A 24,511-nucleotide genomic window follows, 5' to 3' on the forward strand; every position below is an offset into this window, starting at 1 on the left:
TGATGGGGAATGTGTTACTATAGAGGTGATGGAATAGTATGTAGTACTACAGATATGATGGAGGGGAATGTGTTACTACAGAGGTGATGGGGGGAATGTGCTACTACAGAGGTGATGGTGGGAAATGTGTTACTACAGAGGTGATGGGGGAATGTATTACTATAGAGGTGATGGTGGGGAATGTGTTACTACAGAGGTGATGGAATGGTATTTGTTACGACAGAGGTTATGAAATCCTATTTCTTACTACAGAGGTGATGGAATCATATTTCTTACTACAGAGGTGATAGAATGGTATGTGTAAATACAGATATGATCGAGGGGAATGTGTTACTGCATAGATGATGGAGTGAAATGTGTTACCACAGAGGGGACATAGGGGAATGTGTTACTATAGATGTGATGAAATGGTATGTGTTACTACAGGTATGATAAGGGGAATGTGTTACTACAGAGGTGATGGGGGAATGTGTTACTACAGAGGTGATGGGGGAATGTGTTACTACAGAGGTGATGGGGGAATGTGTTACTACAGAGGTCATGGGGGGAATTATTACTACAGAATTGATGGGGAATGTGTTACTACAGAGGTCATGGGGGGAATTATTACTACAGAATTGATGGGGAATGTGTTACTACAGAGGTGATGGAGGGAAATAAGGGAATGTGTTACTATAGAGTATATGGAGGGGAATTTGTTACTACAGATGATATGGATAGGAATGTGTTACTACATAGGTGATAGAGTGAAATATGTTACTATAGAAGGGACATATGGGGAATGTGTTACTACAGAGGTGATGAGTGCAAATATTGCTACAAAAGTGATGGGGTAATTAATACTACAGAACTTATGGAGAATGTGTTACTACAGAGGATATGGAAGGGAATGTGTTACTACAGAAGTGACGGAGGGGAATGTGTTACTATATATTATATGGAGGGGAATTTGTTACTACAGTGGTATCGGAATGGTATGTGTTACTACAGTTATGATGGAGGGAAATAGTGGGGAATGTGTTACTACAGAGGTGATAGAGCAGAATGTGTTACTACAAAGGTGATGAGTGGAATTATTGTTGCAAAAGTGAAGGGAAGAATTATTTCTGCAGAACTGATGGGGAATGTGTTACTACAGAGGTGATGAAATTATATGTGTCACTATAGAGGTTATGGAGGGGAGGATGTTACTACAAAGGTGATGGAGGGGAGTTTGTTGGTACAGAGGTGATGGGGGAATTTGTTCAGGGACTGGCTGGGCTGGGGGTTAGGTCCCATAATGGGCTACTTTAGGTTGGGTCACTGTGCTACGTGCATTTTATTTTCTTTATAATGTTCTTAATAGGCTGCTGACTAAGTCTCACCCCTTGGGGTAAAATTTGCCAGCCGTCACCTGAATGAGTTACTACAGAGTTGATAGTGGGAAGGGGGGTGTTACTACATGCATGATGGGATGGGCATGGCTGACTTTCTATGTGATATAACCATACTCACCACATGGGATGGCCATGCTCCCTCATTTTGAGATGGTGCACACACAATGTTGAGAAGTATGATATAACTGAAAGAATGTTATTCTTCTCCTCAAGTAAATTCTGTGTATTTTCCACATGGTACATAATTAAGCAAGTTAAATTTTGCATTACGTTTATCCACTTTCTTAGCTTCTTGACTCCCTCCTGCCTATACGTAAGTTTAAGAGACTCACCATCTGACTTTGACTATGACCTAAAATAGATGGACTTTATTACAGCACATTTTGATTTCGTATTCCATTACCATGTTCGCCAAAGCTTTTTTTGCACAACTTTCTGCTTTATGCTTGTTTCAAGGGCATGAATCAATACATGTTTCTTGGCCACATCTCTCTGAAAGATTTATTGCTGAATGACTGATGCTATATTAGCTAATAGGAGGATGACACATAATAGATCCTATTGGCTGACAGCTATCGATTCAGGAAACCTTCCCCTCTCTTTTTTAAAAGGCAAGGTTAGAATATTTATGACAGATGTCATATTTTGAACTACTAGAGTTAATTGGTGTAAAAATACCCAATGGAGTCATGTTGTCTGAAGTAAGGTCATACTTTGATGAGCACCTCACCTGGTGAGCACATCACATTTCTTTAAAATGTCTATAGCTGCATGCCAACATTGTCAGTCAAGTAGTTACAGAATGTGATTAAAAGAATGGAGGCACATATAGGTTGTGTAGCTCAGTAGTGGACTTCTTCAGCATGAGTAACTACATATTTTGAAAGATAATTGGAAAAGATTTACCATAAAATGTGAGAAAGGCTAATACATCGAGAGACCTGTGAAAGTATAAAAAAAAGGATGATATCTCATGAGAAACACATAGAGATAAGCATAATATTTTTTAATTATGTAATTTGTTAAATTTTTAGCGATTTGGAGCCCTAAAAGTAATTATTGGAAGTATACAGTGAACTTTGCTATTGAAACCCAGGAAAGATATTTTGAGTTGTAAGTCACATCACTTCTGTTTCCACAGATCCTCTGTCTTCTGACATATCTAATGTGTGTCTGTGAAGCAGGAAGTGAAAAATGTGATGTGTCTTGCACAAACCATACTGTCCCAAAATAAACAGTAAATTATGGGGGGTCCCAAATAGAACTGAATAATGCTTCCTCACCAGATATTTGGGTGTTTCTCCTCATCCTGAAACAGCTTTCCTTGATGGCACAAGCCCCAACCCCAATGTTATCCGTAATGTTTATTTCCCTCCTGTGTGGAATTTGTATGTTCTCTTTGTGTTTCCTACAACAGTCCAAAAACATACCTGTAGTTTAATTAGCTTCTGACAAAATTGACCCTAGTTCGTGTGTGTGTGTTTGTATGTGTGTGGTACAGGATTTGTAATACACACTCCAACGTGGCAGAGACTGATATGAATTACTCCATATCCTCTGTACAGTGATGTAATCATGTGAATATGATTGGCGTTATATAAATGAACAAAAATAATAATAAAAATATTAATAATAATAATGTTGGCATGCACATCAATCGATATAGAACACATAGTCAAAACCTGAAGAGTGGGAAGGGTGCTGCTCTCTTATAGCAAGACAGCAGCACTTGAGTCTGGTAGCGTGGTCAGATTACACAGTCATAAACCAAAACATGTATGGACCGTCATGTAGTATACTGAGAGTTGCTGTTTAACTGCCAATCCAGAAATGCTATTAGAGGGAGATTAAAAAAATGGTTTAACTGTACAGTTTCATTGAGCAGTCATTAGAATATATTTTTTAGCACCACATTGATCTGGGGTCTGCTGAGATTTCTTCTTTTAACATGTTTATTTTAAACATAGCTGGATAGTTCAACAGAGAACAAAGACATAACTGAGTGATAAAGTAATAGGCATGGGGTAGTCTGGTCAAAGGCTGTAACAGGAATAAATAACTATTCCAAGTGTCATTATATTTCTTAAATGCCTCACAGTCCACAATATGTCCCATTCTCTCTATTTCATATTACTCCTCTCCTGTTCCTCACATTATCTCCTCTCCCCCTGATTTTTCTTATAACCCTTCGGAATGATCTACCTGCCCCTACCTTTTAAGTGAATCCCACCTTCTCCTCACAAGTGGAACTGAAAGCCCAAACCAGTCTTATTGAAGAAAAGAACCTATAAATAGAACAAGAAGGAATACAAACTGCAACTGTAAATGCAAACTGTATATTATGCCAGTAATACTGGTAATAATAATATGTTAAACTGAACAGGCCACCCAGAGAATCATATCAGACTGTCAATGATCCCCTTTTAAAACCCAAATATTGAAATAGAGAAAACAGTGTTCATAGAATTGTACATGACAAGGTGTTGTGAAATAATGGGGCAGAAGCACATGCATTTTTCAACATGTTATCTGTTTGATATGCTAAACTGACCTTTAGTGTACAGTCATGGCCAAAAGTTTTGAGAATGACACAAGTATTGGTTCTCACTAAGTTTGCTACTTCCGTGTTTTTAGACCTTTTTGTCAGATGTTGCTGTGGTATACTGAAGTAAAATTACAAGCATTTCATAAGTGTCAAAGGCTTTTATTGACAAATACATTAAGTTTACGCAAATAGTCAGTATTTGAAGTGTTGACCCTTCTTCTTGAAGACCTTTGCAATTCGCCCTGGCATGCTGTAAATCAACTTCTGGGCCACATACTGACTGATGGCCGCCCATTCTTGCCTAATCAATGCTTGGAGTTTGTCAGAATTTGTGGGTTTTTGTTTGTCCACCTGCCTCTTGAGGATTGACCACAAGTTCCCAATGGGATTAAGGTCTGGGGAGTTTCCTGGCCATGGACCCCAAATTTAGATGTTTTGATCTCCGAGTCATTTGGTTATCACTTTTTCCTTATGACAAGGTGCTCCATCATGCTGGAAAAGGCATTGTTCATCACCAAACTGTTCTTGGATGGTTAGGAGAAGTTGTCCTTGGAGGTTGTTTAGGTAGCATTCTTTATTCATGGCTGTGTTCTTAGGTAAAATTGTGAGTGAGCCCACTCCCTTGGCTGAGAAGCAACCCTACACAGGAATGGTCTCATTATACTTTACTGTTGGCATGACACAGGACTGATGATAGCGCTCACCTTTCCTTCTCCAGACAAGTGTTTTTCCAGATGCCCCATACAATCTGAAAGGGGATTCATCAGAGAAAGTGACTTTACCCCCAGTCCTCAGCAGTCCAATCCCTGTACTTATTGCAGAATATCAGTCTGTCCCTGATGTTCTTTGCTGGCCTTCTTGATGCCAGGCCATCCTTCAAAAGTCTTCGCCTCACTGTGCGTGCAGATGCACTCGCACCTGCCTGCTTCCATTGCTGAGCAAGCTCTGCACTAGTGGTGCCCCGCTCCCACAGCTGAATCAACTTTAGGAAACGGTCCTGGCACTTGCTAGACGTTCTTGGGCACCCTGAATCCTTCTTCACAACTATTGAACCTCTCTCCTTTAAGTTCTTGATGATCCGATAAATGGTTGATTTAGGTGCAATCTTACTAGCAGCAATATCCTTGCCTTTGAAGCACTTTTTATGCAAAACAATGATGACTGCACGTGTTTCCTTGCAGATAACTATGGTTGACAGAGGAAGAACAATGATTTCAAGCACCTTTTAAAGCTTCCAGTCTGTTATTCTAATTCAATCACATGACAGAGTGATCTCCAGCCTTGTTCTCGTCAACACTCCTACCTGTGTTAATGAAATAAGCACTGACCTGATGTCAGTTGGTCCTTTTGTGGCAGAGCTGAAATGAAGTGGAAATGTTGTTTTTGGGATAAAGTTCATTGTCATGGCAAAGAGGGACTTTGGGACTGAAATTAATTGCAATTCATCTTATCACTCTTCATGACATTCTAGAGTATATGCAAATTGCCATCATAAATACTGATGCAGCAGATTTTGTGGAAAATAATATTTGTGAAATTCTCCAAACTTTGGCCATGACTGTACACATGATTTTTTTTATGGTGTGTAATGCTGCCAGCGTTACTGTGTGGCCTCGACCTCTGGTAATGCCAAGCGAGGTCACTGGGGGATACTGGAAAAGAGACGAACCGCAGGCTTTGCTAAAGATAGGTGTGTTGACGTGAGAAGGGGCAGAGCTCAACAGCATGGTTTAAGCACCAATTTCGCCTATAGGAGACTCACGTGGGGACTAGTGTCAGTTTAAGACTCTGGCTTCTTGCAATTTTAGGGGAGGAGGTCCCATTGTATGTGAGCCTCTTTGGAAAGTGCCCCCATACTGTGGGAAAGAGTCCCCATGGTAAGGAAGAGAGGAAGCCCTATGTTTGAAAGATACTGTCATTTGAAGAGGCTAAGGGCTAGGTTTACTAAACTGCGGGTTTGAAAAAGTGGAGATGTTGCCTATAGCAACCAATTAGATTCTAGCTGTCATTTTGTACAATGTACTAAATAAATGATAGCTAGAATCTGATCGGTTTCTATATTCTGTACACCTGTGCATTCATGCCACACCCACGCCAAAGCCGGAGCTAACAAGGAGAGATACAGGGCCTGATTCAAGTTTAAATGCAAATTGGCCATAATATATGTGTTTAAAAAGAACATGCAAATTGTGCATAGTTTCACTCCTATTGAAATCAAATAAGTTTTGAAAAAGTTATTTAAATAGAATCCATTTTATTTATTTGATACATTATTTGACATTAAACAACTAAATAATTAACTCTTCAATGCTTACAGTGCATACAATGCGGTTTGAAAATAAATCTTAAACGTATACAGTCGTTCTATGAGACGCATACATGTAATTTTTAATCAAAGACTGGGCCATTACCATCATCTGGCATTTACATTTGCCCTGTAGCAAGGGTTAAAGATATGGCTGAAAACAAGCATATTTATGATAAATGTAGGACTTGAATTGGTCACATCTGCGTTAACACGCCCTTAATGCACATGGGCTAGTCCACCCCTTCATTCCCCTAATCTGTCTCTCAAGCCATAAATCGTCATGTGCCAGATGAGTACAGATAGGAATTAGATGCTATTGTGGTCTTTGACGCTTTCCATTTCTGGGCACACTGAATCGCACAAGCTACACTATGCAAACTACGCTATGCAAGCATTCGTCTGGACTTGAATCAGGCCCACTAAGTCACTTAGTTTTAGATTAGGTTGTCTTTTGAAGTGGCATTAGCACCAAATATCCAAATATTTTCTTGCTCCTTCCTACCTGTGCCCCATGCAGCCGTTTTCCCAGGGCTCCATGGTTTGTCTCACAAGCAAACTGGAGATATGCGATGCTATGGAGGGGGTGTGAGCGGGAGGACTAATCAGAAGCCACAATCTCCTGCCCACACATCCTCTGAATTTATTTTAAAGTAGTGAGCTTAAATGTTTTGTAATTTCTAAGTTTTCAGAAACTGAGGAGACATGGGAACAATACACGGCAGGGAAAGGGGCAGAGGAGTAAAATTTAGCGATTAGGTGGTAAAGCAGCTTTAATGTGCTTTGCAGACCACAGGGTACATCACAGGCACAATAGTGTTAAACATTTTTGTTAAATGCAAATTATGGTAGAATAGTAAGATTTATGTTAAGCAAAGGTCATGAGTGTGATGTAGCTTAAACATCTATTTTAAAGTATTTTGTCAAGTATGAAAGGCAAGTTCAGCCTATTTTTTTGTAAAAAAAATATTAAGAGTATTAGTACACAAAGAGATGGTAGAGGCTTGCAAAATGAATCTTCAAAGCCTTCATTTTATATATAATAACACCACATCTTCTATAAATCTACTGTGACTGCCGGGCATCTGCTGTTGATCAATAAACTATGAAGGCGGGAGAGAGCAGGAGGCAACAGAGAGCCCCATATTTCACTGTGTAATGCTGTTTGATACTTGTCAGTCAATCCAATACGCCACTGAGAAAATGATGCCCATATGCTTCATAAATTGCATATACTTAAGATATTCTATTTATAAATTCCTGTGGCACTGCCATATACACATCCGTATTTATTTGGATTGTGGCAATAACTTTCATCACTACAGGACACAGAACACATGCATCAAAGCTGTATATATTACAATTATAATGCAAAAATAATCATTAACCATTGCAGAAATGTAATCTCTCTTTTTTTAGTCCATCTCTGCCTGTTTAATTTTTTCCACTTAAACCACAACAGGCCAGAGTGGCATAGAATCTAATAAATCTTCCCTTTATAAAATCTTGCACTATTGTGAATTCTTAGAAAGACTAGGACCAGGCTGGAGCTAACTGATGGGTCACGACAACAGCAGGGAGTCTGACACGGGTCCCGCTCACACCTTGCATGAGGTTGAAGTCTTGTTGGCTCAAGTTAGACAATTGCTTGTTGTTTGCAGGTTCCATTATTCAACACATTCTGCAAAAATTAAAAAGAGAGGACAGAGAGGTTCTGAAGCAGGTTAGCCGGTAGCTTTAGTCGTAGTGATGTCACGCCCGAGGTAGATATGTCATAGATCTGTTATCAGTCAAAGTTAGGCTGTTGAAACTGAGGCGAGGAGTCTAATGAGCTCCCCAGTTTTCATAAAGAACTGCTGCAAGGTGGTGTGGACTTTGCTGCTGAGAACTCAAAGGTCGCGGACCCCAGGCATGATGGTTAAGATGGTCACTGGAGTGGAGGTGTAGATAGCAAAGTCAGCAATCCATGGTCTGGTGTCACAGCAATAGGGTTTCTGGGATCCGTCTTGGGACCCTTGTTGACTAGCTGTGGCAGGGATGAAGTGGAAACTAGGAGGCCGGATGAAGGTCTTGCTCATAGAGGGAGGATGTGCTTTATTTGTGTATAGCAGATGTCAGGATGAGAAATGCTGGACTGGACTCCGGACTGGAATATGGATCTGGTGGACTGAAACCTGGTCTTAGAAACAGAGGGACGGAACCCACGCCAGACACTCAGTACCACCAAGGATCCAGAAACTCAGAAGATTATAGTACCAAAACTGGGACTTGGAAGGCTCAGAACTCAGGCAGCGGATTATCAGGGGTGACAACCTCCTGAACTGGATAAGCCTGGAACTGGCACCAGGCAACTCAGAACCTGCATAAATTCTGGAACTGAAAGCCGGCACCCAGAGTGACTGAGATGGCTCCAAAAGTTGGAAGACTCAGAGCAGTAACCTACTACCCCAAATAGCCAGTAGGTGAGACAAAGGAATAGGTTGAAGAGAGCTGGATCCACATAAGGGGTGACAGCTGGAATTTGTACAGCAGCAGATAGAATGATACTGAATCCACATGAAGGGTTAATGGCTGAAGTCTGTACAGCAGCAGGCAGAATGAAGCTGAATTCACACAAAAGGTTAATAGTTGAAGTCTGTACAGCAGCTGGTAGAATGAAGCAGCAAACATCAACAGTAGCAAGCTAGAACCAGGACCTAGGAAAGTGTTGCACTGGCAATTTGTTGAGAGTATAAAGTGCTTTTTATAGTCAGCAGATGGAGCTAATTGGTGGACGAAGTCAGGTGGTCAGAATAGCAGGATGTAGCAAAATGTCTCACCCAAAATGGCAGCCTCCAGTGCAGCAGACGGAAGTCATGCTTTGTCCTAGGATTTGGAATGCTGTACTCTGACAGGATGGCCGTGTATGATAATATGATAATGCTGAGTGGCGTAAACAGGGCTAAGACCCAGAATCATGACATCTGGTACATGTTGGGCAAAGAGGAACAGAAGGAGGTCCAGTAAGAGGGGTCAACAATCCGAGGTCAGTAACACGAGCAGACAGTAGTGGTACCAGACAATTATCAAAAGTATGGTCAGGAGGCAAGCACAAGGAGACAAAGAATAACGCTAAGAGGATGGTACAATCCAAATGGAGCCAGACACTAGGGTAAATAACCTGTTGCTTTGACACTGAACCAGTGTTCAGGTCCTGTTCAAATACTAAGCAGGTTTGAATTTCCCACCTAAAAGAATGATCTGGAGTGGGTACTATAATAGCTCTTCAATGGAAGTGTGGAATGCGGCTCACAAGCTATGGTTAGGTCTGCAGGTACGACATCTGCTGCCTCAATGTTGGGGGCTTGCCAACATAAACTGAGGGTTTGAGTGGAAGAAGGAAATCTCTTATATTGTTTGAAGTTTCCCTTAACCAGCCAGAGCTTATACCCTGGGGTAATAGAATGGAAGAAGCCCTTAGAGAATATAGGGTGAGGTCACCACAAGGGAGAGAGAAGAGTGCCTTGATCCAATACCCATTAAAAAAAGACAAGGTGAGAGCAGGCCAGGACCAGGAAGAAGGCTAAAGGATGTTGCAACTTCTGGTCTGTGGCAAAATATCACCTTAAGAAGATAGTGTCACAAACTTACTTGCTTTCTGCTGCTGATTTCCTGTCTCTGTGTACAGCAGCACTTTCTGGTTTGGGTGGTCACATGATCGTGGCTGGGAGGCGGCTTTTACTATCCACAGACTATATTAAGCTCACCTGGACACTGCAGCCTTGTCAGAGCAACAAGTTCACTTTCTGTTCCTGGCTCCTGTGCTTCGTGGATTGCTGTGTCTTCCAGTCTCCTGTGTCTTCCTGTGTGCTGATTTCTGCCTGTTAGACTATCCTGGCTCTCCAACCCCTGTGTACCGACCCGGCTTGCTGACCATCCCTCTGTTCTTGTGACCCGTGTACCGACCCCGGCTTGTTTCACTCCGAGTTGCCTCCTGATTCTGCCTGACTCCATTCCTGTGCACCGAACCGGCTTGTCTGACTCCGCATCTTCTGCTCCACTCCGCTGCACTACATCTTGGGGTGAACCTGAGGACCATGACCTGCGACTCCTGGCAGCAAAGCCCACCCCACCTTGCGGCGGTTCTTGGTGAACACCGGGGAGATCGTTAGACTCCGCGCCTCAGGTAAGCCAGCGCTAATCAAAATTAGTAGTAGTAGAATCCAGTATCTGTTACAGATGGCAAGCAAGAGTGGCAAGGCCACCATCAAGATGAAGCCTGTAGGGCACTAAAGCCACAGTTATCTCTTGGCATCTAGTACTACAGTTTGCAAAAGAGAACATTGGAAGTAAGTGTCAAGAAGAGTAGATCCCTAGCAGCAACATTTGGGATGATGATGTTAGCTGTCTTTTTTTTCAGAGGGCAAGAAGTCTACACCAGTAGCCAAAACTGAAGTTCCTGCTTCAACTCATGAAGTGACCAAATAGCAGATGTACAGTCATGGCCAAAAGTTTTGCGAATGACACATATATTATTTTTCACAAAGTCTGCTGCCTCAGTTTTTATGATAGCAATTTGCATATTATCCAGAATGTTATGATGAGTAATCAAATGAATTGCAATTAATTTCAAAGTCCCTCTTTTCCATGACAATGAACTTTATCCTAAAAACAACATTTCTTCTGCATTTTAGCACTACCACAAAAGGACCAGCTGACATCAGGTCAGTGATTTTCTCATTAACACAAGTGAGAGTGTTGACGAGGACAAGGCTGGAGATCAATCTGTCATGCTAATTGAGTTAGTATAACAGACTGGAAACTTTAATATGAGGATGGTGCTTGAAATTATTATTCTTCCACTGTTAACCATAGATGTCTGCAAGGAAACACATGCAGTCATCATTGCTTTGCACAAATATTGCTGCTGGATATTGGATATTGCTGCTAGTATGATTGCACCTAAATCAACCATTTATTGGATAATCAAGAATTTCAAGGAGCAAGGTTCAATAGTTGTGGAGAAGGCTTCAGGGTGCCCAAGAATGTCCAGCAAGCGCAAGGACCGTCTCCTAAAGTTGACTCAGCTGCAGGATCAGGGCACCACCAGTGCAGAGCTTTCTCAGAAATGGCAGCAGACAGGTATGAGTGCATCTGCACGCACAGTGAGCCGAAGACTTTTGGGGGATGGCCTGGTGTCAAGAAGGCCAGAAAAAATCCCCTTTCAGATTGTTTGGGGTATATGGAAAAACTCGTGTCCGAAGAAGGAAAGGTGAGCGCTACCATCAGTCCTGTGTCATGTCAACAGTAAAGTATCCTGAGACCATTCATGTGTAGGGTTGCTTCTGCGAAAGAACACAACCATGAATAAAGAATGCTACCAAAACATCCTCCAAGAGCAACTTCTCCCAACTATACAAGAACAGTTTGGTGACGAACAATGCCTTTTCCAGCATTATGGAGCACCTTGCCATAAGGCAAAAGTGATAACTAAGTGATTCGGCCATCAAAAATCTAAATTTTGGGTCCATGGTAGGACACTCCCCAGACCTTAATTCTGACAATTTCCAAGCATTGATTAGTCAAGAATGGGCGGCAATCATTCAGTATGTGGCCCAGAAGTTGATTGAAAGTATGTCAGGGCGAATTGCAGAGATCTTCAAAAAGAAGGGTCAGCGCTGCAAATATTGACTCTTTGCATAAACTTAATGTAAGTGTCAATAAAAGCCTTTGACACTTAGCAAATGCTTGTAATTTTACTTACTGTGTATACCATAGCAACATCTGACAAATGGGTCTAAAAACACTGAAGCAGCAAATTTTGTGAAAACCAATACTTGTGTCATTCTCCAACCTTTTGGCCATGACTGTATGGTCTAGAGTCAACTTTAATAAATTGTATCTTGACTTTTTAGGCAGATGTGAACACTACATAGCTGAAACAGAGGAGATAATTTGGCTTATGACAATTGTGGGTTAGGGGAGATCATTTGGTTTGTCAGTTTTATTAAAATAAATTGCGAGAGATTAGTTTAGATAAGCAGGGAGCATCAAAGGCCTCCTGAGTAATAGTGTTATTCGTCAACCAAACCTTAGTGGTGGTATGATTAGTAAGACAAAAGTCAGTGTTTTAATGGAGCAGATGATTGATTTTGAATTCTAGATAGATAGATAGATAGATAGATAGATAGATAGATAGATAGATAGATAGATATAATCCATAGTTTTTCAACAGAAGAACAGACCAGCGCCAGCAGTAAGAAATTCTCATTTCAGCTAGGTTGCTTTTATCAGGTACCCATGATGAAAGCCTCCTGATAAAAGCAACAGAGCTGTAATAATCATAGGGCAGGGCATGTTATTGTAATGTATTTCTCTATTTTTTCTATTCAATTTTGTACTTTCTCACTGCTGGGGCTGATCTGTTCATCTGCTGAACAACTATGGATCCTGTTTTTTGATTTATGTACTATGCACAGCTCTTTAAGTTTTTATTGAACTATTATGAATTTGTGAACTGAGTGCATCCTCATATTTATATTTATATATATATATATATATATATATATATATATAGCATAATCATGTGGTATATACTAAGCAGTGATGCAATCAGAAACCTGACCATGTGCCGCTGATAACCTTTGTCAAGGGATGCCAAACATCAAATGTAAAATTCACAAACTTATATAGACAAACTGGTGTCAAACAGTGTAGTAAATACCCAAATATCTAAAAAGCCCTCATTGTCAAGCAAAAAACTATTGTGGCTATCACAGAGGTGTATAGGCGAATAGATATTCCCTTCTGTAAAGTTGGAAAAATGTAACCAAAATAGGTCAGGCTAAAAACCTAATATATATGACAAAAAAGGAATCGTAACCAAATCAAGTAATTATTAGTTTCCCATTTAAGTGAGAAACCACAAAGCGTCAGTGTCTTCTAAACAAAAATGGGATGTACAGATCACATAGTGATTGAACTTTGAGTCATATTCAACTGACCATATATGGATAATAATAGTATTTTGGTTGGTTGAGGAATTATATTCATCTTCCAATTAGTAGTATAGATTTCTTCATTGGAAGTGCCTCATCTCATTTGTCAATGTTGACTCAGATTCCATGGGCTCTGGGTTCCGGGCACTTGGAAAGCCCCTTAAGTGTGTGTCTATTAGTATTGCAAATGGTACAAAATACTGTTAATATAGTGTACAGGACTGAATATATTTGCTCAGATATTCATCATTTATATATTACCACTAATTCCACAGCGCTGTACTCATATCAGTCCCTATCCCAATGGAGCTTACAGTCTAAATTCGCTAACACACAGATAGACAGATTAGGGTAAATTTGATTGCAGCCAATTAACCAAATGGTTGGGAATCGAACTCATGATTCCACCGTCCTGCCCCTATAATGATAAGTTACCATTTTACATTACTGGGCAGCACGGTAGCTAAGTGGCTAGCACTTCTGCTTCACAGCGCTGGGGTCATGCGTTTAATTCCCGACCATGGCCTTATCTGTGTGGAGTTTGTATGTTCTCCCTGTGTTTGCGTGGGTTTCCTCCAGGTGCTCCGGTTTCCTCACACTCCAAAAACATACTGGTAGGTCAATTGTGTCTGTCTGTCTGTCTGTGTGTGTGTATGCTAGGGAATTTAGACTGTAAGTTCCAATGGGGCAGGGACTGATGTGAATGAGTTCTCTGTTCAGCGCTAAATAAATGGTGATGATGATGATGATTACTGTACAGATATATTTTCATAGGAATTTCAAAGTAATTTGTAAGATCACTATATTAATGAAAACATTAAAGTTTTATTCTGACAATGAGATAATGGGGAGATTAAATTAGCCGTGATGTAAATGAGAAAATTGCGCCTGCGCTTTTTCACTATTAGAACTGGAAAAATATCTGGTCATTCTTGGTCATAGCTGTGACAGGATGGACTGCCTATGCCACCCTGTCTGTTGTTGTTGGTAGGGCGGGCTTAACCTCCCTGCCGGCTATAGCACTCCTGTTCTGCAGAAAGTGCTTTCCTGTTATTGTGAATATCCTGTTATTCCTGTTCTATTCTCCCGTTGTGGCCTGTGGCTTTTCCCTGGATCCCGCTAGAACTCCTGTGCCCCTTGACCTTTGCTTTTATCTTGGTTTTCCACGTTTTCAGCCTGTCCTGACCTTTTTGCCTGTTTTTCGGTATTCCTTCTTGCTACGGACCCACAACCTGCTTCTTGTCGATACTACTATAGAGCTAAGTCCTGGGGGCATCTGACTACCGCCGAACAAACCAGTTCTATGGGAAAGGCGGCTGCTATAAGTGAAGATCTTTACCAGTCTGATTGTAGTAGATTATCTACACGAGCAGTTAGTCATAACACCCATATACTAGTATTTATTCAGTTCCTGGTTACAGATCCTGAAAAATTATTTCAACCTCACAGGGTAATTCAGTGTTTGTCAGAGTGAAGAACAAAGATTGGGATACATAAGCTCTGCCCACTCACTAATGTGTGAGAGTATGGTGACACTAGACATAGAAAGTAGTTCATGCGACTCAATCAGTCTGGCTACATATTCATTTATTCAAACAGCAACTAAAGGAATATATAGCAACTATGACTGATTGGTAATAATGTCTTTACCTTATTGCAGTATTGAATGATGCCTTTGGATAGAGATTTAAATGGGGTTGGTGTAACATTAGGATGGAGACTGAAGGGCCATAGGGATTCCTACAACATTTGGCTGTAGAATCAGGTAAATTGTAGTTACACCTCTGCCCAGATTAGACTGTTAAAATTCAGGGGAGTGAAATTTAAAAATTTCCACTTTGCATCATGTTTAAGGTTCCACTTCTTTTTTTTTGTCATTTGCAGGCTGTGTTCCTTTGAAGTGGGAAAAATCGTGTTATATGGCTTATTTAAGCAAGCCAACTTTTTAGGCCAGACTGTGTAACTCAGGCATTTCTATGTTTCCCATAGTTAAAAAGGACATAATTACTCGCGTCCACGCTATTCCACAATGTTCCAGACTGTTCTGCTTTTCGCCATATCCCCTACTTTCATATGTCTAAATTACTACAATAACGTTTGCCAAATAATTTCACAAAATTCAACACACGTCAAAATACATTTGTATAACAAGTACTATGACTAAAATGATGTCTGCCCCTCATACAAATGAGCAAAAGTATTAGAGTTGGCAATCTATATAGGCATTTATATGGTTCTCTTATTTTTTGTTATTTCTTTTCTGTCATACAGTATCCATGCTGTTATTTCCTTACACAATTATTTTCCTTACATTCCAGATGTTGATGAATGCCAAGCTATCCCAGGATTGTGCCAAGGAGGAAACTGCATTAACACAGATGGTTCTTATGAGTGCAGGTGTCCTCTCGGTTATAAGCAGAGTGAAACAACACAGAAATGTGAAGGTAATTAACCAATTTTAGGTTACGTTAAATTGTACATTTTATTTTTAGTGTAAAATGCTTCTCCATTCAATAGAAGGGGATTGTAGAGAAATGCTCATAAACACCTGAGCTTTAGAAAATGCCAGGTACAGGCATGGAAGATGGAAGATGGACACTGAATTATTTTTCACACACCTGGAGGTAAATGTATCATACTCCGGTTTCTTTAAGTCGCCGGAAATCGTCGAGTTGACAGCTAAAATTCAAAGCGGCTGCTGCCTTGTAAAGGAAACTTGCCTTTACAAGGCAGTGCCGCTTTAAATTTTAGCTGTCAACTCGTCGATTTCCGGCAATAAAATAACCATACCAGAGACTTTCTGATATGGGTATTTTATTGTTAACCATTGAAGGAATCTCTTATGATGTTTTTAATATGAGTAGATTGGGCATTGTTATTTACATGTTGGAATAGAGAGATAATGCACTAGATGCTTTCTATCTTGTGTCTTCTTTGTAAATGATGTAAGGTCTGAAGGCACTTGGAAACCCATAAGACTACTGTGGTGCTATTGATGAGACCATTACTCACCTTGTGTCTGTAAGCATATATCCTAAGAGTGAATATCCACAAGATTGTCACATGGAGGAAAAGATGTAGTAATGATTGTATCCAATCCTTGGAAGAGGGTTCTTTCTTTCTGCATTTTGACACTCACTGGGATTTTTTTTTTTTTACATGAGTTTCATCCAGGAGCAGGCTGGGCTAGGGGGCAGCGAGGTATTTGCCCCTTGGGCCGGTCCCATAGTAGGCTACCTTGAGCTGGGTCACTGAGCCACCTGCATTTTTTTTCCTTTAAAATGTTCCTAATAGAATGCTGAGTCGAGCCCTTCCCTGGTTTCATTTGATAAGTGACATACTACACTAAATATTCTTGTCTCTGAGTTTATTGTAGTTTTTCCTGAAACCCAGAGAATTCCTGTCTATCTGTATTGTGAAGAAAGAGTCTCTATTCTAAGATTTCATGTGAGCGCTTGATGTTTATAATACTTTTTGTTATTTAAAATATATATATATATATATATATACATGTATATCAATGAATTAGAATACAAATAAAAATATAATACAAAAATATAGAAAAAGGTCTGATGTTATAATGAAATGCTTCACAGTTTGTTCTTTTGGATATTGCTACCAAAAGAAGAGATATATTTATTTATTCTAAAAAACAATATATAACAAGGTATACATGCAAATGAATTCATAACAATAAAGACATACTATCCAATATTATTTACATTTCTATCAAGAAACATCAAAATCATTCTCATAACATTATCATTACAGTCTAACAGTTACATCAGCATTCCAAGTACTTGTGTATTTAGTACAGCTTGTCACACTGATTCCCCACAGGCTTGATACATTTGGTGCAGCTTGTTACACTTGTTCTCTACCTAGGTATAGACTAGAAACTCCTCTGCATCATGCGATCATATCTAAACTCAAAATAAGGATATTAATAACACCATCATATTGATAAGAATTATACTGATTTTATCATGGATTGTGTAATTGTTTTATAATTTAAGTCTTCAATCATCCATAAAAAATGAGTTATGAATAGTATATAACCTCCCTCCTGGACTTGAGAGGTTCTTCACTCGATATAGACAGTTACAAATTTCAAATCTATTTTCTACAGTAACCCCCAAAACAAAGCAAACGAAACACAATTTCTAATTTTTTTTCCATGTCTTCCTCCACTTTTAATTATGTACCAATTTATGATTGCACTTTATATTAATAAGATATTCAACTACCAGTGTTAAGCAACAAATACATTTTTATTGAAAAAGAAAGTGAAATAGAACTAAATGTGTGTATTTTTTTTTCTAAACACCAGAAAGAAATACATTCTGGCTCTTGCTTTGGCATCAATCCACCTTTCCAAAACAGCAAAAGTCAGGATTCTACACATAGGACCTCATTTAGAGTCGAACGCAAAGTCCATTTTAGGCGCATCCAGCAAAAAAACATTACCACGCATGTGCAGCAAGCACCATATCCACCTGCATCTTGGACGTAATTAACACTTGCGACAGCCTGCGCCTCACTACGAGAGAATGGGAGGATCACGGATTTGTGAAGGTGTGACCATGTAATTACATCCTAGTCGCAGTGAGGCGCAGGCGCAACACATGTCAAAAAACAGGGCTAAAGTTGTGCGGCAGGAATTAGGTGACGCAAGTGTTAGCTAGCTGCAGGAACTGCTCGCAGCTCAATAGGGTATTACGAGTGGGATGTAACTGGGGTTGCTTGCCACTCGTAATACACTACCAAGCTGTGGCACACTCCCACTCCTACACTTCTTAAACAGACTTTGCGTCTGACTCTAAATGAGGTCCATAGTTTTTTTATAATAAAATCTACATGTGAAATGGCCAATATTTTGTTTGCTAGTTTGCACATCTTGAATAAAACGCACAACATGTGTAGAAACAATATGAACAGTCCAACTAAACATACCATTTTGAAAACTAGACAACCTACCGCATCAAATGAGGGTATTCCTGAGATGAAGCCAGTATGGGATAGATGTGGGCATTTTAACCCCCACCCCCCACACTCTCTGGACTTCTTAATGCTCTCTGTAGTGTAGGGAATTATTGTCTGGTGATCACCAGTAAATAACTATTAAAGGGGCATTTTATTTGAAAGAGGGACATTGACCACCAATAAGAGATAGTTGTGGGGGATATTTAAGTATAGTTTTAATGTCTTTCAACCTCCTGTGTGCTAAGGACGAGTCCCAATCATCCTCAGCACTGAAGGGATACTATTATCCGACTCCTATGGTGGCTACTCCTGAAATGAAGACATTATTAAAGTCTCCACGTTTGGGTGCAAATCCTTCCACCTTCCACATAGAGGGCCTTATTCATTAGGGAAAGTAGAGCAAAAAAATTATTAACTTTGAACCTTGGCAAAACCATGTTGCAATGCAAAGGGTGCAAATGAGTTTATTATTTTGCACATAAGGAAAATACTGGCTGTTTTTTTATGTAGGACGAAAATACTTGATAGCTTTATTTTTTCACTGACGTTAAAAGTTGATCTAGGACATGCTCTACCCCAATTGTAAATCTGTCCTCACACTTTAAATTTACCTCCCCCTCCAATGCAACATCATTTTGTCAAGCTTCAAAGTTACTCATTTTTTTGCTTTACTTTCCCTTATAAATCAGGCCCACAGATGATATCCAAGGAGGCTATATGAAAGAGATGAACTATGCTTGTGAAAATGCGATAATATGTGTTTTCATTAATGTGTTATTATTATGTGTTTCCCTCTAATGTGGTCAATATATGCACTCTTGCATTGGTGGAAAAATCATTTATTCTTACATTTTGTTCCATTTTGTTCTATTAACATCAAATATAGGTATTTTTTCACAACATTTCATAATATCTATTAATTTAAGATTTCACTAAGGAGGCTCATGAAATTATGAAAACAACCAATCATTTTCATCCAAAATATGGCATACTAATAATTTTTGGGATTTAAGATCCTTAAGGGCAAAATACTACTTGCAGCATAGTGTAGTGCAGATGTATATTTCATGTGGGGAAGGCATGTCGGTGTGGTAAATAAATGAAACCAACAGTTGTGTGTAAAGATAAGGGTATGTGTATGTATTAAATTTGTTTATATAATATAAAAAATGAAATAATCTATAATCTATACTTGTTTCCTGCTTTTTATTCGCGTAAAATTAGCTACATGACTTACCTGCATACCTCTAAATTTCAGCTGAACAGTCCCGGGTGAGAATGTTAGGGGGAAGGGAGATATCCAATGGGCAGTGTAGCACTTTATAGCACTGGGCAGCCATAAGGGGGCGTGGACACTTTCATTCACTTCATTCATCTTCCGTGTTGACTATTGCAATACATCCTTACTGGTCTTCCCCAGACTCTCACCTCTACAATCTATTTTGCATGCAGCAGCTGGATTGATTTTCCTTGCAAATCGTTCTTCCACTGCTGATCACTTTGTCAGTCTCCACACACAAGGCCATAAACTATACTGCACCAAGATACATCTCTTCACTTGTCTCAAAAAATTTGCCAACTCGAGACCTCCGTTCTGCACAAGATCTTCATCTCTCCTCCACACTCATTATCTGCTCCCATTCCTTGTTACAGAACTTTTTAACTGCATGTCCACATGTCTGTATTGCCATCTACGGAATAAACTGTGTTTTGGTTGCAACAATCTGCCTAGATGATTTCAATGAATCCTCTTGGACATGTGGTCTCCACAGTCCTTTAGTTTGTAAGCAGGGTCCTCTTACTTCTCTTTGTGTCTGTATTATCCAGTATTGTTTTATTAATGTGTTTGTGGGATAACAATGGTAGTGGGAGAAACCCCGCTTCCTACTAAATGTAAGTGCAGCCATTAAGTAGAGCCTATATGATGATAGGGGAAGTTCCCACCCTCTCAAGGTTATTAGAATATGGTATAATAGGTTCTAGGGCACATGAAGATGCATAATGGCAGGTATGTTACAGATAAATAAACTTTAATGTGATAGGTATCACTGTGACATCAATAATAAAAGTTCTGAGCAGAATATCATACAGAGGTATGACATGCATAAGCAGCAATGAATTGAGACGCTGGTAATACTGCAGGATGTTGGCTGCGAGTAGTGAATTAAAGTAGTTCAAGAAAAATAAAAATAGTCACATAAAAATGAAGTGCAGATACGCAATTTATATCTATGCAAAAGTAGGTCCGTCCAGTGAATGATGCAAAGTATATTAAGATAATTGAGAATGGTTCACTAATGTATAGTTCCATACATACACTGTTAAAGTCAAACTTGTCCAATAACTCACATTTTTGAAAAGATGTTGCTTGTAGAGAAGTGACGCTCCTCTCCTATAGTCCAGGCACTCCTTCCCTCCCCGAATGCGGGTGGTTCTGCTCACTCATGCGTCCCCTCGGAGACGTCTAGTTTCCAAAGCTGTCTGACCTCGGTGTTCGCCCACTGGTGATGAAGCCGTGTTGTGGTTGCAGCGTGCGTGTATGCGAGCAATGTTTGAATGATAGTGACAGCTCCTGTTGTTGAGTATGGGATACTGCCAAAGCTGGTGTTGAAAGTTGAAAAATATAACGTTAATTCAACTGGTTTCGCCCCTCAAAAGAGTATGGGCTTCTTCAGGGATATGTGCTATTATACATCTTCATGAACCTAGAACCTATTATACCATTAATGTGTTTGTTCCCAATTGCAAGGCGTTATGGAATATGCTGGTGGTATAACTCCACTTTTTATGCAATCCTAGTTTCCAGGAATTTTCTACATAGCAAAGGAGCAACTTCCTCTCAGCAATAAGGGTGTTGAAAAAAATTGCCCAGGAAAAATAACAGTTCATGTTTAATCTATACTTAATGCTGCAGCTAGACTTATTTTCCTCTCTCTCTGCTTCACATCTGTCTCCTTTCTCTGCTAAACCTTACACTGGCTCCCCTTCTCCTACAGAATCCTCTTCAAACTCCTCACCCTCACGTACAAGGCCCTCTCCAACTTCACTGCTCCCTACATCTCCAACCTCATCACCATACATACTCCCTCCCGCCCTCTCTGGTCGGCCAATGCCCACCGCCTTTCATAACCTCTGGTAACCACATCTCACTCCCTTATCCAAGATCTCTACCGTGCTGCCCCCAACCACTGGAATGATCTCCCTTGTTCTATCAGACTTTCTCTTAGCCAGTATAGCTTAAAACGGTCATTAAAAACCCACCTGTTTAGAAAAGTCTACCAGTCTTCCACTTAACAAATTCACCATGTAATATACCTCACCCTCTTTCATCCTCCATCTCTCCCATCATCATCATCATCATCATCACCATTATCACCATTTATTTATATAGCGCCACTGATTCCGCAGCGCTGTACAGACTCTTGCTTCTTGCCCTCTGATCCCATTACATTGGCTCACCCCCATGGATCAACCGTTTGTCTATCACTTTTCCTTTAGAGGGTAAGCTCTAATGAGCAGGGCCCTCTACCCTCCTGTTCTCATTACCTATAACCTTTACTCCCCAGCTACACCGCGCACATCCTCCTTGGGCTCTCTGCCCATTGACTCCACTCCTCCATTGTTTGTGCACCCCTTTCAGTGGCTCTAAACCTGTTAGTTGTGCCCACGCTAATGGGTACAGGCACAGCACAGCCCTTACACCACAGTTGAGAGTTGTAGTGTTATTTGTTTACTGTATCGTACTGTTATACCATGTGCTGTCTTATTTTCCCTCTGTACGGCACTGCGGCCCTATAAATAAAGGTTAATAATAATAATAATAATTATAACAATAAACTTCAAATCAATTATTGTATTATTGATATGTGTAAGTAATATTATTAAACTCTCTTTTGCAAAGGAACAGCTTGTATTTTATATTCATATTCCCTTAAATGAACTGCAATGTGTCTGGCCATTAGTGAGTCAGAGCTGGTGCATGCATTCATCAAGTGTGGTCCGAGCCAGTGCTCAGCAAACAGAACTGGTGTATAAGTAAATATGTCACTTTATTAATGCCAGAAATTCTGCATCCTCACAGATGAAATTTGTTAAGTGTTCAGGGAAAAGAGATTATAACAACTTCATTTGTAACAGATATGTTCTATTTCTGGGTACACAAAGTCAATTTTACTGCCCAAACTTTGTTCCAGGGTGCTGGATTCATTTTGTCAAGTTGAAATATATAGTTTAAGTATCCAATCTGCCTCAGACCTTAAATAAATTGTATCTTCTTTCTTAGGTCATATAAAACTGTCTTACCCCAATCTATTCATTTTATTTCCGCAATTTACCCCTAAATGTAACAAAATTTTGTGTGCCACTTCTTCTACCCTCTAATATATATTGTCCAACAGCAAGACAAGCAAAATAGATGGTTATACCTTCTGCAGTGCACCATGTAACATGTACTAATCTCTAACAGGGGCTCATGCTAAGTGGAACACAAAATGCGTTTTTGGCGCATAGTACGCTTTTTTACATCTGAGCATACGCACAAAACACTAGCTTCGGAATTAGTATTTGTGGGTTTACGCAGAAGTAAAAAAAGCGCATTATACCCTTAAAATGCAATTTGCATTCAACTTAACATGAGCCCCACAGTGAATATGTCATTAGTTTAATGTAGTCCTTTGCTGGCATGATTCATTTCCATATCCTATCCCCAAAGGAGCAAAAAAAAATAATCAGAAAATAATAATAATGTCAATTCTATATATCTTTTATGTTTATTACATATGTTTTGTTCTATATTGACTATCCCAATCGACACATGTGTGGCTCTTAATTAATCTATAATTTAATAATCTGGTATTTAATGCACCTTATTTTCAATCTTTGATGGATTATATGTGTAAAGACATCAGCACACATGAGATGTACAGTTTATTTCCCAATTATCAGTTTCAGATTTCCCATGGGGTACATTTAGAATTCCTTAATACCCTTAAGTAATGATTCATATTAAACCATTCATTTATAAGAGGTTCCCTTATTTGCAACTATTTCCAACTACAATTATTCATAAAAATAAATTTGTTATTCCTCCGATTTTCTCAGTAAATCTTTTAGTTACAGTTGTTTGACAGTTATATTAGACAATTATATTAGACACATTAGACAATGTGTTTCTCATGTATGGTGAAATAATGTCAGATTTAGCTGTGTCTTTTCTACACTTTATACAACCACATATCTCGTTATATTATATAACCATATTTACAAACTGAGCCTTAATAATTCAAATAAACGTCATCCCACAGTCGTGGGTTATATATCAATTAAGTTCCTATTATCAGGACTTCTAATCATTGACTCTTCTAGGTACACGTCACTTATTTGCAGATCTATTCCATCCCTATTATTCTGGCATTCAGTATCTGTCTGCTACTGCACTAACCCAGATTTCCTCACTAGTGTCTTATAGCTGTAAATAATTAGTGCTTCTATTTTCTGAATGCACTATGTCTGTCCTCTAATAGTTCCCCTGGTTAACAGAACAGATGTATTAGAGCTTTGCACGATGCTTCTGGTGACTTGTATTTAATTTCAATAATACACTATGAGGGATCCGACCTCCAAGATGTTCGTTGTGCATTTCAATTGAGAGCGTTATCAAGGCTAAAGACTTTGATAATTATATAACGGATTAAAAGACGATACATTTTACTAAAAAAATATCTATACAAGCATAACAAAATAAAAATATGAAGAATGTAATCCAGCAAACAATACAGAAGAGTTGGCGCTTTGAAAATGTCCATGCAAGGACAATATCCCAAACTTAGAATTAATTGATCTTTATCAAATATGTTATACAGTTATGCCTCCTAAGCTTCTGTGTACTAGATTTACTCTTGTGTTTGTAAATTGTGGTTAGTGAACACCACGAAAATACCATATATATACTGCCAAAAGATGTAGTCTCTCTTTTATACAATTAAGAAAATACACTTAGTGGTGGCCAGTTGTTATTCTCTCTATATAGATCCCAAATACATTATGTCTTCCCTTCCCCACCTCAATAAATTAATTTATCACATTTACATACAATTTTTGTGGCCACTCTCATTGGTAGCCCGTGGTGGATATATGTACTCACAAAACATTCAGGGTCTGATTCATTAAGGAACGTAAATGCCGATACGTGCCGTATTGTGCATTAATTGCTCTGCCCGTGCCCAGAAACGGACTATGTGCCTGACAACGCAAGTGTATGCAATTCATTTTCAAGCGCAAAGGACACTTTTGACAGCCTATGATTTAATGGGCGGTACGGGGAAGA

At 39.4% G+C, this 24,511-nt stretch overlaps 1 protein-coding gene across 1 annotated transcript in view; it reads left to right on the forward strand.

Moving 5' to 3' along the window:
- FBN2 (fibrillin 2) overlaps positions 1–24,511 on the forward strand; it is a 238,268-nt gene that overhangs the window by 76,420 nt on the left and 137,337 nt on the right. The window contains exon 7 of the mRNA XM_075178804.1: positions 15,522–15,647. Within this exon, the coding sequence (XP_075034905.1) occupies positions 15,522–15,647 (126 nt within the window). The remainder of the gene's footprint in view (positions 1–15,521; positions 15,648–24,511) is intronic.

The sequence above is a fragment of the Mixophyes fleayi genome, chromosome 1 (genome assembly GCF_038048845.1).
Source record: "Mixophyes fleayi isolate aMixFle1 chromosome 1, aMixFle1.hap1, whole genome shotgun sequence".
NCBI classification, from domain to species: Eukaryota; Metazoa; Chordata; class Amphibia; order Anura; family Limnodynastidae; genus Mixophyes; species Mixophyes fleayi.